The following is a 17,324-nucleotide window of genomic DNA, read 5'->3' as shown; positions in this document are numbered from 1 at the left end:
AGAAAATTCAACATCTACGCAGGTCAACATGAGGACAGAACAAATCATACGATGTGGCGGCGGGCGAGTTGATTTGCAGTAGTGGTGCTGTCACCTTGTACCCTGTAGGAGTGTATTACGAGCTGTCAACCTTACTTTTTACACGATGCAGTGAGGAAATTTCTAACATGAAGACCGGTTTTATCCTCTTTTGCTTAGTCGTTCTGTTTCGAACTTCATATACTTTGTGGCCGTACCCATGGCATGCCCAATGCGAAGTAGATTGGTGAGTTGGCGTTGGCTCTTCGTGGTTTATTGCCAGAGCCGCAGTTTTCATCAATTTTAACACAGTTCCTCCGTGTGTAGAGGGACTGTGCTTTTAAATATCAAAGTGACATTTGCGATAGTTGTATTACACGAACAGCACAAAAAACGTCCCTCATATAGCTAAAGTAACATATTTTATTGATACAGGCGGAAAAATGAACTCGTCTTCGACGCGTCGTGTGCATTTTCACACATTTCGCTACCAAGTACTGCAGGTACTAGTAGTAGTAGTATTTATAATCGCCTTTTCGGTCTATATTTATGAGGTCGTTTTTGGAGAACTGCACGTACATCAAAACCAAGATAGTGGATCAACTCAAGAAATGGACTGGTGCAGACAACTGCCAAAGTGGGGGTCAAAAATGCTTATATGAGGTAGGTCATAATAAAGGCCACCAAACGGTGGATATTTTCATAAGAATTATCCATTTTGCTTTCCTCCCCTCCCTTCTGTCACTTTGTCAATGATAACGTTGTGTGTTTTCATTTTTAGCGGTCATTCAGCTGAGAGAGATCATGATCAGCTCCTATTCAAGTTAAAAGTCAGAACGTTTTGCATTACACCAGTTCAGGAATATATTGGACAAGCAAAGGAGCAAAACGATCAAAATAAAACAAAAAAAGAAATATAGCTTTTATTTTTATTTTACTTAGCTTTCAGTTTTGTTTTCTTCTTCTTCTTCTTCTTTTTTTTTTTTTGGGGGGGGGGGGTACAAGAAAGCCAGGCTATTTATCAATGCCGTATCTCATACCTAAAATATAACAACAAAGCCATTTCAATAGTTTTGTCATTTCAGTCATTCAATGCAGATTCTTATCATTAAAGATGAGTCATGATGCTCGAGAATGTCTATAGCCTTACATCTTATTTAATGCTTTATTGTACATTTCAGCTTATTTATTCAAATGACACATATATCGAGGCAACACATACCACTCCAGTGAAAAAATATATTGATGACATGACATTTGAACTTTGTTTTGAAGGGTCAAGCTGTCATGTAAAGGTGAGTAAGTATTCATTCTCGTTATTTAACCATAGCGTTTCATCTTCCTAGTATGACAGATTTGCTCTCAGATTTTTGGCAACATTACCAATGATATACACTTCTTAAAATATTTCTCTTTTACGACCTATACAATATTCTTCTGCAGGGATTTTCAAGGTCAAGGCTGTGGTATGCTATTTTGGATTATGGGACAAACTACTGCAATCTACACAACATAATATCTGGTGAGTCAGATTAATATTGCTCATGAGATCAGAGTGGAATTTATTTATTTATTCAATTTAAATTTTATTTATTTTTATTTAATTAAATAAAGCCAAAATTGCAAAACAAGTTGTATTTTTCATGATCTGCTGCACAGCGTAGTGTTCGCATTGTTGAAATAAGCAGTGAGTAGTGTAACCACTTTCCAATCACTGTTTGTCTGCAGCTTTGCTGTAACTCTTGAAATGTATTGACCTGAAAAATGCTTTCTATTTTCTTGGGTTTTCTTTAAATTGTACAAATTTTAAAGAATATAATCTTTTACTACAGAAAAATTGGACAAGTAATTTTAAATTTTAACCGTTATATTGCTTTCCTGCAATTTTTTAAAAACTGGTAATATTACAAAGAAAACAAAGCATATGGTGTCACAGTGGAAAACATTCAGCACTGTGCATTATATTGGACTACTCTGTTGTTTCAGTGAAGATTTCTAATGCATATGTGCTCGTCGCACGGCATACAGTGTTTTCTCTTTATTTGAATGAGGGCGCCATTTTACGTTTGGGCAAATGTTTGTTAATTATCTTGTTCAAAATTGCACATGCAGTCCAAGTGGACAGTTTATTATACTTGTATAAACACCCCACAATGAGTACATTCCCAGGAACTTGTTTCAGTTTGGAAGAAAAATCACAAAAATAATGCTAAAAGATACAGCTATTGATACACTGTGACTGTATATTCACATAATTATACATACTTGAATACACACACAAACTATGCATACAGTGACACAATCATCTATACGCTATCAGTGATGGTAGCTCAACCATTGTTCTAATCTGTCCTGAATCTTGGGAAGTGATTTTATCTCATCCAGCTTTTGTTTTTTAACTCACACAATTTTTATTTCTGAAACATCTGCTAAATCATGAGTCTTTAATTTTTTCAGGAGCTGGTCTTCTTCAACTTCCAGGGTACACAGAAGACACCAAGAACAAAATTTGTACACAGTTCGCCACCGCCGATTGTGATATCTATTGAAAAAACTTTGAACTTTGAACTCATAGAGCGCAGTATTCATTGCAAACTCCGTTTCTGGTCGCAGCTGATAAACCTTTTCTTGGTTTTAGTGTTCATTATGTACAATAGAACACTTTTACAAGAAGTGCATGGTCATTTTAAACAACTTAGGTTGAAAGTACGAAATCGTGTACCGTTATTTTATTCCATTTGACTTTGCCACTCACGCTAGTCAGAGATTTTGGACAATTTATGTTGCAAAAAAACGTATCATGAAAACTTTCATACGTTTATAGTGCGTCTTGGCTCCTGGAGAGCTGCTCGGTACGTCATCCCCATCCCGTGTTTCAAAGATAATCAAGTGTGAATGAATTATCTTTTAGTATACAGTTTTGCACGTAAAAGATGGATAATAATTGATTGATTGTTCAGATTAAGATATCGTTTTTGTAGTCCAAATGTTTATAAATAAAAGCCATTGAAAACCATATAAATACCAGTGATTATTCAAGTTTGCCTGACAATCACGGCTGAAGTTATACATGTAATTACTTGTTCAGGAATACTTGATTCTCCTTCAGTTCGTTATTATATAGGAAATAATAATAACCCTGTTTTCTTTGTTAATTGGTCTGTTAAATGAGAACAATTTCAAAGAACTTCCTGTAAACAAAAATAGTACGTATGGTTTCCCTCCTGATGATCACCACACATGGCGTAATTTGCATGTGGGTGCCGTTAAAAGATAGAATAGCCAACATTCGCATCACCTGATCCCGTGACTGTTGCAGACACATCACAGGAGCGTCGCAGTAACACAACTTGACAATATATCACGTGTTGGAAGACACAGTCACCGTTCAGATATGCACGCCAAGTTCGCCGTTGCTTGTGGATTAATCTTTGGATGTGTTGTACTGGGTTATGGATTTCAAAATCCACTGCACGCGTCATGCAAAGTTGATTGGTAAGATTCCGAGGTGTTTCTGTTCAGCAGAGACATGGCTATACCATGGCTATACAATGCTATAGGCCGAGGTAAACAAATCGCTGTCCACGCCTCTTCGTAACTACGTCATCATCATATTGTGATGTGGTGTCGTCAGCGAATTTTTACGACACTTTTGCTTCAACCACACACTTTTGCTGTGCAGGAAAATTAGTTACCCGTGCTCATTCGCACCAACATGTCGAGAAACACCGCAGCCAACATCTCTGGATGTCTGTGGTATGAACCATGTACTAGTGTGAGAGACAGCGGTCGTACTTGTAGGCCTAGAGCTGCAGGTGCTGTGATGTTCGTGGTACCTGCATTTGGTCGAAATTACAACTTACACGGCTTCATATTGCGCATTCCTTGTCTTTGTGCTCCAGTCTTTATTGTTTGGTTAGCACACGTCAACAAGCTCGAGTCAAGGCAACTGCAGGCATATATCGTATAGATAAGGGCCCATTATCCCTGGCCTCGGAAGGGTCATCAAGGTCGTGAACATTGTTCCATAGGTCAAACAACTTTCGCTATTTCACGTTTTAGGTTGTTGTATTGTAATTTATGGTTTAAGATTCCAGGGCAAGTTATCGCAGTCGTTACTGTGTGACTAGCGTTCTTAACGAAGTATTCAATTCAATCGATATAGCTGTCGTGTATCAGACACTACTTCAAGTTGCTGTCCAGTACAACATAATTCTGTATGGTAAAATCATTAGAACAACTGGTTTATATATAAACACAATTGGAACTAATTGGGATATTTTGAGAAATTTAAAAAATAAGAACATCCAATTATCCCAAATTAGTTCCAATCGTGTGAATATGGACGTGTCAAGACATCTTCAAGTTTCCCCCTCCCGGAGACTAGTTGATGTTTTTCTTTTTCGAGAGCCCACTGTTTTCCGTTAAAATTACGAGAATTTAGTTTGCTCCTTACATTTGTAGCTATAGTGTGTTCCTTACTGAACATAAATCGCCGTGTTAGAGGACAACTGGAAGAGCTTGCGCTCGCTGTCAAAAGAAATCTATCCAGCCATTCACAAATACTTCCATCCATCGTCACGTTTATTTGCTTTCCTCTTTTCATTTTCAGGGGAAAAATCTTTTAAAATATTTTCGCATTGGGCATGAGTTTTCGCCCGTCATGAATAGAAAAATGTACTGTGAGTTCCTCCTCACTTCTAGGGGGGGGGGGGGGGGGGCAATGGACTGGCCCCAGTCGCCTGGCTTTTCACATCAACTGCGTTACTAGCTGGCCAAGGCGTTCACCCCACGATCTACGCAACAGCCTACCATTAGCCGTGTCTGACCCTAATCTGTTTGTCACGCTGTATTCTTATAGTCAACACAGCTTATATGTGTGTGGTGATCATTGTTTATTGTTTACAAATGAATTCTAGTCCGGACTTGAATACAATTTTCAACAATAACAATGTAGATTATACTCATATAGGTTGTATTGATATGCTAAATACTTGGCATTAAATTACAGTTTAGGTATTCAATGTAGAAAGTGTAGGGAAGCCACAGAACAAAAGTTCTGAAAAAATAGCCAAAAGATACAGTTTATGGAGCTTTAAAAAATCTTCACGCAGTGTGAAGACGATTTTATAATTGAATTCACATTTCTGATGTCTATGGGTGAGAATCACAAATGACGCTGACCCGCGTTCATTGTTGTTTGCATTGTTTGTTTATCCTTCGAAAGATGAAGGAGAAAACTCCCCCGCATTTGATGACCTTGAACTTCTAGGACGACTTGACAGGTGGTCTGTTGTGCATTCAACGTTGTTTTTGCATTCAGCTTCTCCAAAATAATTTTTGAGTATAAAGGACAATGGTGATTTTGTTGAAACATGGGTCGCCATATTTTAGAAAGGCCTCACCATTACTGTCACGTGATGAACTGCCCATATTTTTCTGACTAATGTCGGTATTTTCATTGAGCAGTCATTCCTGTTTTGTTATTTCGCTGTTTAAACAGGACATTTGGCATATCATGCAAGGAAGTGAACACACGGATAGTGAACCAAATGAAGAAATGGAAGGGACCGGAAAATTGTGAAGGCGGCGGAGAAAAATGTCTCTACGAGGTATGAAACTCTAAATTTCCGGTTATTTATGATGTAATGGTTACTTAGATGACGCATTAAAATCGAAGACATCGCTAGCCCCTAACCTGAACAGCAGTTTCCGAAGGCATTGCCGCAGTGTTGATTCTGTTCAAGGTTACAAGTATTGGTTAGCGTTATTGACAAACTTAGGGACAAGATTTGGCAAGGGATTGTCGATCATGCAAGCTGACACATTATAGAACGTAATTCCTTCATTTTGGTGTCAACCCCCCCAAAAAAGAAACCCCTTTATGTGAAATTGGTTTCAGGAAAGCTACTGTTTTTTAGTATCTAGTGCCTGTCTTTAACGCACATGTTGTGCAAAATCTACACATGCATCAAACAAACTTTACGTTAATACTTTTTCAATTTCCAGTAGTCTGTATTCTTCTATCAGAGTTCAAATTATGTTATTTTTGGTTTTTAGGCTGTCGTAATTTGTGTCCCATTTTTTCTCTATGAACGCAGAGATAGGACTACATCGGAGCCCTATAGTCACATTTAGTTGAGTCAACACGTACAAAACCACTCACGAATACGCGTCTCGTGGCTGTCCATTCTTTCTCATTAATGTCGAGTTTCTCTTCTGTTCTTCTTGCATGTGTTGCACTTGATATATCGTATTTATTATGTTTTAGCGTTCTGAATTTTTGTTTCATTATTTTATTAGAGTAGGACTCATTGTGATTTTGACGCACACAAAACGGATTTGGATTTTACCGTCCCCTCTAAAATAAAGAAATACGTTTCCAGTACGCTAGCTTTTATGATTGGCAACCTTTAATGCTACCTGATTATTTGCTTCTCAAGCTTGTATTTGTAGTCTTGCCTCATGTGTACAGGAGTGAGACATTTTCGGACCTAATTCATCATATTTTGGGTTTTTCTTTGTTCTGCAGGTGATATTTTCAAACGCAACTTACATAAAAGGAACACACACGACGCCTGTTAAGAAATATGTCGATACGTTCACATTTACGTTCGTTAATGCGAACCTGACTTGCAAGGCCGAGGTATGTATAAGTGAATATTTGTTATCCCAAATTTGTCTGACTGACATATCACTTCCTTCCGAATGAAACTATTTTTATTCCAAAAGCAGTGCGTTAATATATTCCCTTATACAACAAGTACGAGAAAGTCCGAGTTGGAACACCAACAGCAGAGTTGCCCGCACTGTATTCTTTCCAGTTGCTACAACTCGTTGCCTAACAATATCAAGACTGTTTAACACTTTCAAACCCAAAAACTTTACACAGCAAGGTTGCATCTGTACGAAGTAGTTTTCCTGATTTGCCGTCAAATTATGGCCATATTTGTCCGTATCACCCTTTAATATTTTTCTTAACTTGACCCTTTTCACGTATGTGTGCATTTTCCAATTTATCATTTCAGGGTTTTTCGTCTTCCGACGTATGGTATGCAGTTTTGGATTATGGCACTAACTATTGCAATATTCACAACTTAATCGAAGGTATGTATTGATCATGATATCAAAGAAATGTGTACTTGGAGAAACAGTCTCCAAAGTTCATAACATCCAGGGTACATTGAACGGTTTCTGTCATTTCAAATCCGGGGAACTTTGCCGTTCTCTAGGATGTAGAATTCACGTCTGTAACAGTTTTTCGTAGACTGATATTTCACAATACTCTGCTAGTCTGTTGCTTCTGTTTCCTCGTTGGTCTGTATGTCTAACATATGAAATTTTCACTTTCTAGTCTTGTGAAAAATCAACTTTTAATTTTTTCCTGTTTTAACACACGTTATAGCAGCAATTTTGTATTTCAAATGTCGGTAAATTTTAAGTTGTGTTCTTATTCAGTCCCAAAATACGTGAAATGACCCTTGACTTGTACCCTTGTTTCGGAAAGAGAATTGTTTTTAGCTTACTTCAGCAAAGTATGAACAAACAGTTTTTAGGCGCCCAAAAACTTTTAGTCCGCCCCCTCCATAGGAAATAACTTGCTGGAACAAACGAGTTTGAACGAGTTTTTTAATAAGACAACACCTTTCATCTGCCTTAAAACAAGGAAATTAATGCGGAATGTGATTAAACCAACACAGGAGTACTTACCAAGCTCTCACCGTTGGTCTTGACAATATTGTCTTTCCTTCCAGGGGCGGAACTTCACAAGGTCAAAGGTTATACCAAAACCACCAGCGATAGCATATGTACACAGTACAGCTCTGCCAACTGTACAGTCTACTAGAGGGCGCACTCAATGCAACTTCGAAATGCCTTTACAGGAAGATTTTTTTATGTCAAACATTCCTATCGTTTAATTTTTTTGAAAAAAATTCATTTTAAAATAATTTCACAAAAATGGATCATTGAGAACTGCTCATCAGGACAGGATACAAATTTTTGCTATTCTAGTGATATTGTTGATAGTTTGCTTTTTTCATAGAAATGATACCAATCGGAGTTTATTTTATTTTCATAAAAATGCTAGCAATCGGTAAGGTAAAAATGAATACAATTAAGTTACATAGGTAAGTTAATTTCAGTAATATGAGGACGACTTACACATCAAGAATAATACCCTTTAGCCAAGTGGGCTTAAATGACGAGTTACTTTATACATAATACAAATTATTGAAATAGAAGTGAGAAGAGAACGTCAAGAAAGCCATCAGCAGACCTTAAGTATTGAAATCCATTGTTACCTGTAAATTTTTTTCAGTAAAAGTTTGATATATTACTCAGAATTAGCCATTACACTTCTTTTGATGATGAAAGCATCGCTAGTGTGATAACTACGTGGGTATGGCGGTACTTTGGCTGAAGTCTTGTTCGGAGGTTCGTACACCGGTATGTTGATGGTGCAAGTAGAGAGAATCTGATTGGTCGTGACGCTGCTATCGAAGTGTCACTGCATAACCATGTAAAGTAGAAGTTGCCCCTCTACTGTCTATTGCATGAGAGTCTCCTATAGTAGTGTAAACACGAGATCAACAAATTTTAAGAACAGGTTGTACATATACACCTCGGGAATTTATCCACTACGTCTTCAATAAGTATAAATGGACTACCTTATTATTGCAGTAAAACTGAAACGTTTGGCCAATGGTGGTTTCTACAAAATCTAGTCTCATTACTCAGAAACGTACACTATGAAGTCATCACCCAAATACTAGTTTTTTCAACGGAAAAGTGACCAGGAAATTTCAATGAAGGCAATACACCGAAACGCATTGTAGCGTTCGAAAATTGACGTATAGCAAATTAACCACCGCATTTTACTACCCTCACCACAGACACTTGTACGAGACAATTATCCCATGTAGTAGGTTATAAACCAAACTAGGAGAAAGAGACCGTGCGGTTTTAACTCTTTTGAAACCTATGAATGGGGGAATAGCCGATGTGGTGTATGACTTTTGATTAACGCTTTTAAATAGCCCCTTTGGCGTAGTTTGAGTTTCATTACATCCGTTTTGAAGGGGGGGGGTCCTAGATCAAGCAAAATCATATCCCATGGTATCTGTCTGTTTGAACACCTACGGTAGGCTAGAATCTTTCCCATTCGAATTCATACAACTGATTTTAGACGTATTCATATGTGCTCAGCTCAAAACGTCATGAAATACTTGCAGTAAGGGTATTTGGGTTACAACACGTTTGTCACTGGTGAAGTTCGTGTTGACCCTTTATAAATCAAAACAACGAGATTCACCATGTCTGAAGACATTGGCCAGCTGGTCAACCTTGAAAGATATTGCCTTTGGAGGAATCCCCTAGTTTCATCAATAGAGCAGATCACAGCACGAAACACTATCATCCTGGAGAAAGAGAAATGTACCTCGATATGCCAATTTTCCCGCCCAAGCAACACTGTCCGTCTCCACATTTTAGTGAAAGCTCCCTCTTGAATCCACGTCATCGCATCAACCAGACCGCCCGTCGATTAGCGCCATCTGTTCACCAAAATTTCACATCATTTGCATCGGCCAACAGAAGATTTAAATAACTGCAAATGGAATATTACCACCAGTGACACAATACGGAGGTGAAGCAGAACGCAGCGATAGGCGTCCAAATTAGAAATTCGATCCAGGGCGCCCTCCCCCTTCTACCATCCAAGCACACACACACTCCCCTTCACGAATATAATCAGATTAGCAACACGCTTACTGAGTTGGATGGTTTTAAACACTCTGACCGATTGCAAATACCGGATGTCAGCTAATTTAAGTGATTTAAATGGTGGCATCGAATAGCTTTTACTCATCAAATCTAGGCAATACTGTGTAGTGAGATTTATACGAAGTCTCCTGGAAATACGTACTCTATCAACGAAGAATGGTATTTCACTAATGGAATTAAATTACTAGCAAGTAAATGTCGGGCAACAAAGTTAATGCAAATGCAAAATTTTTGTCAAAATCTGTAACATATGGCTTGTCATTTATAATAGTAATATGTCTTGCTAATTGATACCCAACCTCTTTTGTAGTGTTTTTTGTGACAACAAGTTTGAATTCAGAAGCACAGAATTTGTGAAAATCCAAACCGAAACAACACAACATTCCTTTTTTAAATCTTCCTTTGTTTCAAAGGAAAAATATCTGTAAATTTCGATAATATTTTCATTATTTTTCCATGAAACGAATACATTTTCTACTCTCCCAAAGGTATGTTGAAATACTTAGTTACTTACCCTAGTGTTGAAGACAACGAATTCTGTACACCATGCAGTGCTATTGTTGACATATTATAGTCCGAACTAGAATTCAGGTACCAACAACCATATTTGGCATTAAACGCCAAAAGATAGTTTAACACATAGACCCTCCAAAAATCTTTAGGAGGGTCTACGGTTAACAAGATGAACTCTAGACATGCTTGGATGCTTCAGAGCAGAAACGTGTATTTCACAACACAACAAAATACCAGAAAATAATAAAAATGTCAAGAATGTAACAGTTTAAAAACGAAACGATGATATAAAGTGACTGTGAAATTGGCTACACGCATCTTTATCTTCAAAACTGTACGGGCCGCACAGGTCTTATCCTGGCATACGCCTCCATACATTTTGAATCGGGCAGCGGCCGAAACAACTCATTGAAGTGTTGTTTACATTGCACTTACTGTAGATATTCACATCATATGTCTACAGCGGGCTTCCTGTCCATCCAACTCTCTCGTATTTATACGTTGAATATTTTATTCGAAATACTAGATTACCTATAAATGGTTTAATTCTCAGATCTAAAAATAAAGATTTTTAACGCTATCTTCATTTTGATCTACAAAGATGATACGCCTTGTAATCTATACATAGCGCCATCCGATTGGCCAGCCGTTTGCTCACCAAATTATGTTGCACATTTTTGGCGACGTGTCATAACGCCGTATTTTTAACTGAACACTTTTAAATTCTTTGCCATACGGTGTAGACGTGTCTTTTTCTATCCATACAATTTTCTATAAATAGCTCTTCAAAACGCAAGATTCATTTGTTTTTGGAGAAGTGAGCAGTTTCTTTGAAAGGTGGTAAAGCAGCTATGCATGCTAGGAATCTCTGTCAATATGGCAGTGTACTTATTTTAAACGATTTCATTCATGGGCGAAAATTTCACAAAAGGGAAGGTGAAACGTTGATTTTAACCAATAATTCTCATCCTTATTGTGTACATCACCGCGCTGGCACCGTATGCCAACCTCATGGTAGCAGAAAGTAAAGGTGTGGAACCATGGCTGTTCCCTCCCTCTGTTGGAAATTTGACATTGTGGGAAATTCGGTTGGACTAAATTTTTCTGCTAGCATTAAAAATAGGGTACAGGTTTCTTTCAAACTAGAATACAAGATGTCCAGTCGTCTCAGGCAATTTTACCATCCATGAATGAAGAAACCTATCAAAGTACTTTCAATTCCCCGTGGGTTTAGTTTGAAGGGAGAACAGCATAACTTCAGGTCACATGGTACTTTATGCAAATGACGTGACGATATACACCTTGCAGTTCACAAAAAAATTGTTCACTTGCAGGTTAGCCCGCCAGATTGCCAAGATGCTCGTAAAGTTGACCGTAATCTGTGGATTTCTGTTCGCTTTTGCCGAACTCGGATTCGGAGCTGACCAAACGTCATATCCCAACCACGCATCATGCAAAGCGGATTGGTAAGCTCCTTAGGGTATTCTTCTTTCCTGCGAAGTTTTTCGTCGTTTCCGACATACTTTGTAACTTTCAGTTTGTCGAGTTGTGACTTATACATAAAGCTTTGTTCTGTCGAGTTGTGACTTATACATAAAGCTTTGTTCTCACGTGAAATATTTACTCCTTTCTCAAAATGTTACATTAAACTTAAGGTTTCAAATGAAAAAATACTTTTTTGCCAAAACGGCAGCAACGGCACCTGTTCCGAGAACATATACGTAATCTGTAGGACACCATACGATCATGTAACTTTCCAAAGTTTAATACAACATATCTCGGGGCATCATCTCTGGTTTAATCGTTAAATATGTTTTCTGTAATTGACATGTGGGTCTATGGAAGGTATTATTTGTCAAACTTTTGCTTGTGGTCTTTATAGCACAGCAAACCACCGTAAAAATTTTTGGCCATTCGATGACTTCAGTTATATTATTACTAACACCATTCGACCTAATTTGGGAGAATATGATCTTTTATTTGTTCAAATTTATCAAAAGTATAGGTGCCCTATAGCTGAAAGTTGCAATATTACAAATTACCCATAAAAACAAGTGAATTGCGAAAAAAGAAAAGTAGATGAGCTGAAATTTGTTGGTTTATTAATCCAACATTACTACAATCTTTTACTCTACACTCCCAAATTAGTCTCAATCGTGTTCCGGTGTCTCGAAGAACGATAAAGTTCTCTTTTCCCGGAACTTGTATGATTCCTGGTCGTTGATCACGTGATCGAGGTCTCGGCTTGCTGAATGTAAAAGGTGGTGATGTCCATGCCTGTTTTCGTAGACCATCTGGTGTACTCTCTGAAAACATCTGCCCGCGAGATAAGTAACTGAAGATGCCAGTGGTTTAAAGTCCGATAATGTTGAATTTTCATTTAAACCTAACCGAAGAGATTATCTGATAAAAAGAGTTATAAATCGTCGCAATAGCTAGACTATTACCATAATGTGTATGATATTGAAATATTGTGCAGGCCTCCAGTGTGTCACCGACCAGTTCATAGACGATCAACGTGTGCAGAAATTTAATAAATTTTTCCGTTAAACCACCACTGATTGGCTTAATACCGTGACAAAACTGCTGAGAATTTGCTACAGCAATGCTTTTCTAAAAGAAAAAGAGAGTGCATATTATAGTAGCCTGTTTTTCTGTAAAACGTTCGTAAAATCGACTGGACTAGACGATGATCAAAGGGAGGAAATACGGTTGCTTTTACAAGGTACGGTCGTCTGCTACCTCCCCATCCAAATAACATGTCGTTTGCGTTAGCCCAGTCATCAGCCCCTCGGTAATCAGTTTTTTGTTTTTCTGCTTATTATTACCGTTGAATGGATCTTCTTTACTAACCCACAACTCTACAAAATGAAAAGGATGGATTGGATTAGTAGAAAACTTTCAGGAAATGTAATCGCTTGATAACATGTGCTATGACATATTCTATCATCTGAAGTAAGGTGGAGATATAAGTACTGTACAAATACACTCCATCGCGACCGTAAATGTTACTGTTAACAAAAGTACCCGGATCGAAGGGAAGACTACAAAATGTCAGAGGACAAAATCTAGTCAACTTTACGTGAAAATTTGTTACCAGTATTTTTTAACCAAGAAAGCATATGTTGCTATTTAAAGGTTGGGCATGCTGAAATTCTGGTGATCATATGTAATGCATATGGTGAAACCAGAACGGCTGCAAAACATGCTAGGGAAATATGAATTATTGAAATGCGTATGTGACCATCGGTTTGTCCATTGTATTTGAAGATTACATCAGATGCCTGGGTCACGGGAAGGTCAATCCAATCCTTTAATCTCCATAAGCTGTGACTCCGATCCATTGTCCAGTCATTATGTTCTCTGTCAAATCAATTGTTCGTACTACTTCCTATATCTTGTCCAAATGCAGTGTACAACTTGTCAGTACAATACGAGTTTGTAATGTCTGGCGTCCTTGTTGACAAGGAATTAAATTTTAGCCCACACTGGAATTCATTCGTTAACAATAGCATGCATACCGCACGGTATTTTGAGTGGCATACAGTATTCACAATGGGTAAGAGAATAATGATATATTTTTATTTGATAGAACAGGAATTATTATCAAAATTTACAGCTGTTGTTTCTTTCTCAGTTATCATATATTATGTACAGTTAGTAGTTGGGGAAATGTCGCTGATGATATAATTCTGTCATGTCTACATGCTTTATGAAACTGAGAAATGGGTTTGATGTCGCTCTTCTATAGTTTCAATGTTTCCGAGCCAATTGGATCAATGTACGGCACATTAAGATATCTACACTCATTCGCTTATTCATGATTTTTAGAGGGTAGGGTGGCAAACTGGCAGAATGTATGAAACATTTCTGTAAATTCCTGAACCGTTGTGCTTTTATTTTTGCGTATGTACTCTTAGGACTTTTGCATTACCGTGCACGGAAGTCCATGACAAGCTCAAGGCTCAAATCAAGGCATGGAAGGGCCCAGACAACTGTGGTGATGGAATCAAATGCAATTACAAGGTATGTGGTCAACATCAAACAAAAATCAAGTTGCAAGTAATTAACATATTTCAGCTTCTTTGTGATATTTGATTGGCCCGCTGAGATCCAATGTACTGCACGAGAGCGGAGGCGCGTCTATCTCCAAGACAAAAGATTCTCATTGCATGCATTGTGGTGAGTCATCAATTACGCGAACGGTAGGAGATGAGACGAAATTTGTAATCACCTTAATATGAAAGCGCTCTTACACGAACCTTGAATTTTAAATTATTTATGTATAAACAGAAACTACATTTAAATTTTAAAGAATGAAAAAAAGCATTTCTGCAATGACATTTCCTTTTAATTCAATTGATCGTGTACAGTTGGTTTTCTTTCCCCCTTTTTATCTAGTTACTAATGTACATATTAACCCCTTTCAGTTGACATTTTCCAACGGCGGTGCCATCAGAGCAAAACACTCTACTCCTGACTTGTTGTTTGTTGACGCTATGGCCTTTGTCTTGAATGAATCAGGTGGATTATGTAAATTGAAGGTAAGTGAATTTCATCGGAAAGTTCCAAACCATTGGGAAGAAAGCGCTGGATCTTAGCGGAGGTTGCAAAGTTGAGTTAAATTTACGCAAAAATCACCATTGCATATTAAATCTCTGACATTTCAAATATGTACTTGGTCTTTTGATATTGGAACGGAGGTAATGTATCGTGTAACTTTCGAATGTGTAAATTCATCTTCTCCTCTAGGCAGGAAAAATAAAGTGTAGCATCGGATGTACGCTGTCCTTGTATTCGCAATCTATCCGTTGATTTGTGTCACGTGACTCCGGTTTGTATCACGTGATTCCGAATTACCGTGTCTGATTCGACCCCTCCTTTATGTTTTACATTGTTTCGTTCATACATTTACGTTTTTGATTAGTCCTCTGTTTATTTTTGAGTTTCTGATTCAACATGGAAACAGTACGACAATCGTGAGAGATCAGTGGTTTGATCATAATAACATAACATAAAAGTATACTTAAATTAACAGATGATTTCAAGAAGTTTTGTTTTCACCTTGTCCAATTTCAGCGCCAGACTCGGAAGGAATAATTGTTGATAACAGGGTTATTCTGTCTTTCTTTCTTATTTATTTATTTGTTTGTTTATTTGTTGTTCCAGGGTTCTTCAAGCCGTACTGCTAAGTCTGCAACTTTGGACAACGGTGCGAACTATTGCGCCATGCACAACTTGGTTGTAGGTATGTAACGTCCCTAAAAGCCGATTGGAGGAGTAAGCCTGAATTGGCCCAGCTTTTCTGGCTGAAAACCTTTGATATTTGGGCTTTTATTTGTTTTTTTTAATTAGCACTTTCGAATACGAATTTCCGTTTACAGCGTATCGATATCATAGCATACTTCAAGGGACAATAGCTGTGACTATGTTCTGTACATCACATATTTGTCACTTTTTTTGCTTCCCAACACACTTGAAATACCCAGTATTCTGCTCGTCAATACGTAATCGTAAATGATAGGGCATATTCTTATTGTTCAATAAAACATTCATATCCGTATATAATGCATTGTGCAAACAATAATAATGTTTACCATACATATAAAGAGTGTTTACCAGCAAAATACTGAGAACGTATAACTTTACCATTTGCAATGTAATAGACAATGAAATTCTCGTTGAGACGTACCGATTACTTGAAAATGTCAACAAGACTACACTTACGGTCCCTTTCATGGCCAAAACTTTCTGTCAGTACTTTCTCACAATATTTACGATTGAAGTCTAGTCTCCGAGAAATACCGGTTGGTTTGACGTCGACTATCATCATCGCATAAAATATTAACTATCACTAGTTTATGAAATTCGTAAGTCGAAGATAACCGTACAAGTGTTGGATAATATATGCTTGTGTTCTCTATCTCAATAACTGGTATTTCAACATGCCGCCGAGATTTGACAATGGAATATTCTTTTAAACCTAGCACACAAAATATACAGACAATGGTCCCGTACACTATGTACATGTTGCTGATTTGACCAAATATAAACTTGAGGGTGATGTAGTTTGCATGTCTACTCTATTGTCGGTCCTGGATATCCTGTCACATTTTGAACAAGTGATGCAAAATTGTTCGATAAATTATTTATTGCTAAATAATCGACGACACCTACTACAACTTTGTACTGAACTCCATTTTTCCTTCTTTTTTATTTTAGGAGCAAAACTTCATGAAGCCGAAGGCTACACCGAGAGTTCAGGTGACACTGCCTGCACCCAGTACAGCGTGGCTAACTGCGAAGTCTACACACCAGTGTAACTTTGTTTTTTCCTAAATGATTGTAATTAGCATTTGAGAATAGCCTGGGATAGATTTATTACATACAAATTGTAATCGCAATAAACAGTGTCTTCCACACATTTCTTTAAAACGTGTCATTCGAAATGATTTCAATTATGAATCTCCGGCAAACATGGCGCCGTGTCCCTGTACCCATTTCTCAGCATGGTTTGCCAACATGGATCCACCATACACGTCATTTTTGCGTCCTTTCACAGCAATGCTTTGCCTAGACAACCTACTAAGTCTCGCACATTTCTGCTCACTTGTCCTCAACTGCACAGTAGTGCGACAATTTTCGGACGGTTTTCTTCCCTAAACCCTCGTAATTTGACAGTCTGATTAAAAAAGGTTATTTATGCTTTAGATTGGGTATTTCAGAAATAAAGATACAGTATGCTGAGGCCAAAATAAAAAATGACCGTGTGTAATATAGCTCAGAATTACGGAATGTGTCGGGTTTGAACTCATTGCGTTACCGTGACCCCAAGAAATAAAAGTTACGTGGAAATTTACTCATTATTTCTGAGTGTTAAAACTGAGGTGAAGCATAAAATAGTTTTAAGCTATATTAATGGACAGTGCACATTTTAGCATAATTGTCCGAAATACGCTACTAGACCAAATATTATATGTAAAAGTCAATTTATGACATCATAGAAAGGA

At 37.6% G+C, this 17,324-nt stretch overlaps 3 protein-coding genes across 3 annotated transcripts; all 3 read left to right on the top strand.

Annotated features, from left to right (window-relative positions):
* Positions 1 to 27: 27 nt before the first annotated feature.
* LOC139141028 (uncharacterized) lies at positions 28 to 3,040 on the top strand. Its single transcript, XM_070710593.1, has 5 exons — positions 28 to 265; positions 573 to 681; positions 1,200 to 1,313; positions 1,462 to 1,540; positions 2,476 to 3,040. Exons 1-5 carry the CDS (start codon positions 168 to 170, stop codon positions 2,565 to 2,567), a joined length of 492 nt encoding a protein of 163 aa, XP_070566694.1. The 5' UTR covers positions 28 to 167; the 3' UTR covers positions 2,568 to 3,040.
* A 264-nt stretch (positions 3,041 to 3,304) lies between these two features.
* LOC139141027 (uncharacterized) lies at positions 3,305 to 8,356 on the top strand. The gene is made up of 5 exons (XM_070710592.1): positions 3,305 to 3,513; positions 5,522 to 5,630; positions 6,551 to 6,664; positions 7,047 to 7,125; positions 7,773 to 8,356. Exons 1-5 carry the CDS (start codon positions 3,413 to 3,415, stop codon positions 7,862 to 7,864), a joined length of 495 nt encoding a protein of 164 aa, XP_070566693.1. The 5' UTR covers positions 3,305 to 3,412; the 3' UTR covers positions 7,865 to 8,356.
* A 3,253-nt stretch (positions 8,357 to 11,609) lies between these two features.
* Positions 11,610 to 16,738, top strand: LOC139141026 (uncharacterized). Its single transcript, XM_070710591.1, has 5 exons — positions 11,610 to 11,780; positions 14,235 to 14,340; positions 14,745 to 14,858; positions 15,484 to 15,562; positions 16,537 to 16,738. Exons 1-5 carry the CDS (start codon positions 11,671 to 11,673, stop codon positions 16,635 to 16,637), a joined length of 510 nt encoding a protein of 169 aa, XP_070566692.1. The 5' UTR covers positions 11,610 to 11,670; the 3' UTR covers positions 16,638 to 16,738.
* The last annotated feature ends 586 nt before the right edge of the window (positions 16,739 to 17,324 follow it).

This window comes from Ptychodera flava, chromosome 9, assembly GCF_041260155.1.
Source record: "Ptychodera flava strain L36383 chromosome 9, AS_Pfla_20210202, whole genome shotgun sequence".
Taxonomy (NCBI): domain Eukaryota; kingdom Metazoa; phylum Hemichordata; class Enteropneusta; family Ptychoderidae; genus Ptychodera; species Ptychodera flava.
Note: the sequence above shows the minus strand (reverse complement) of the source record. Positions and strands in the feature narration are given on the sequence as shown.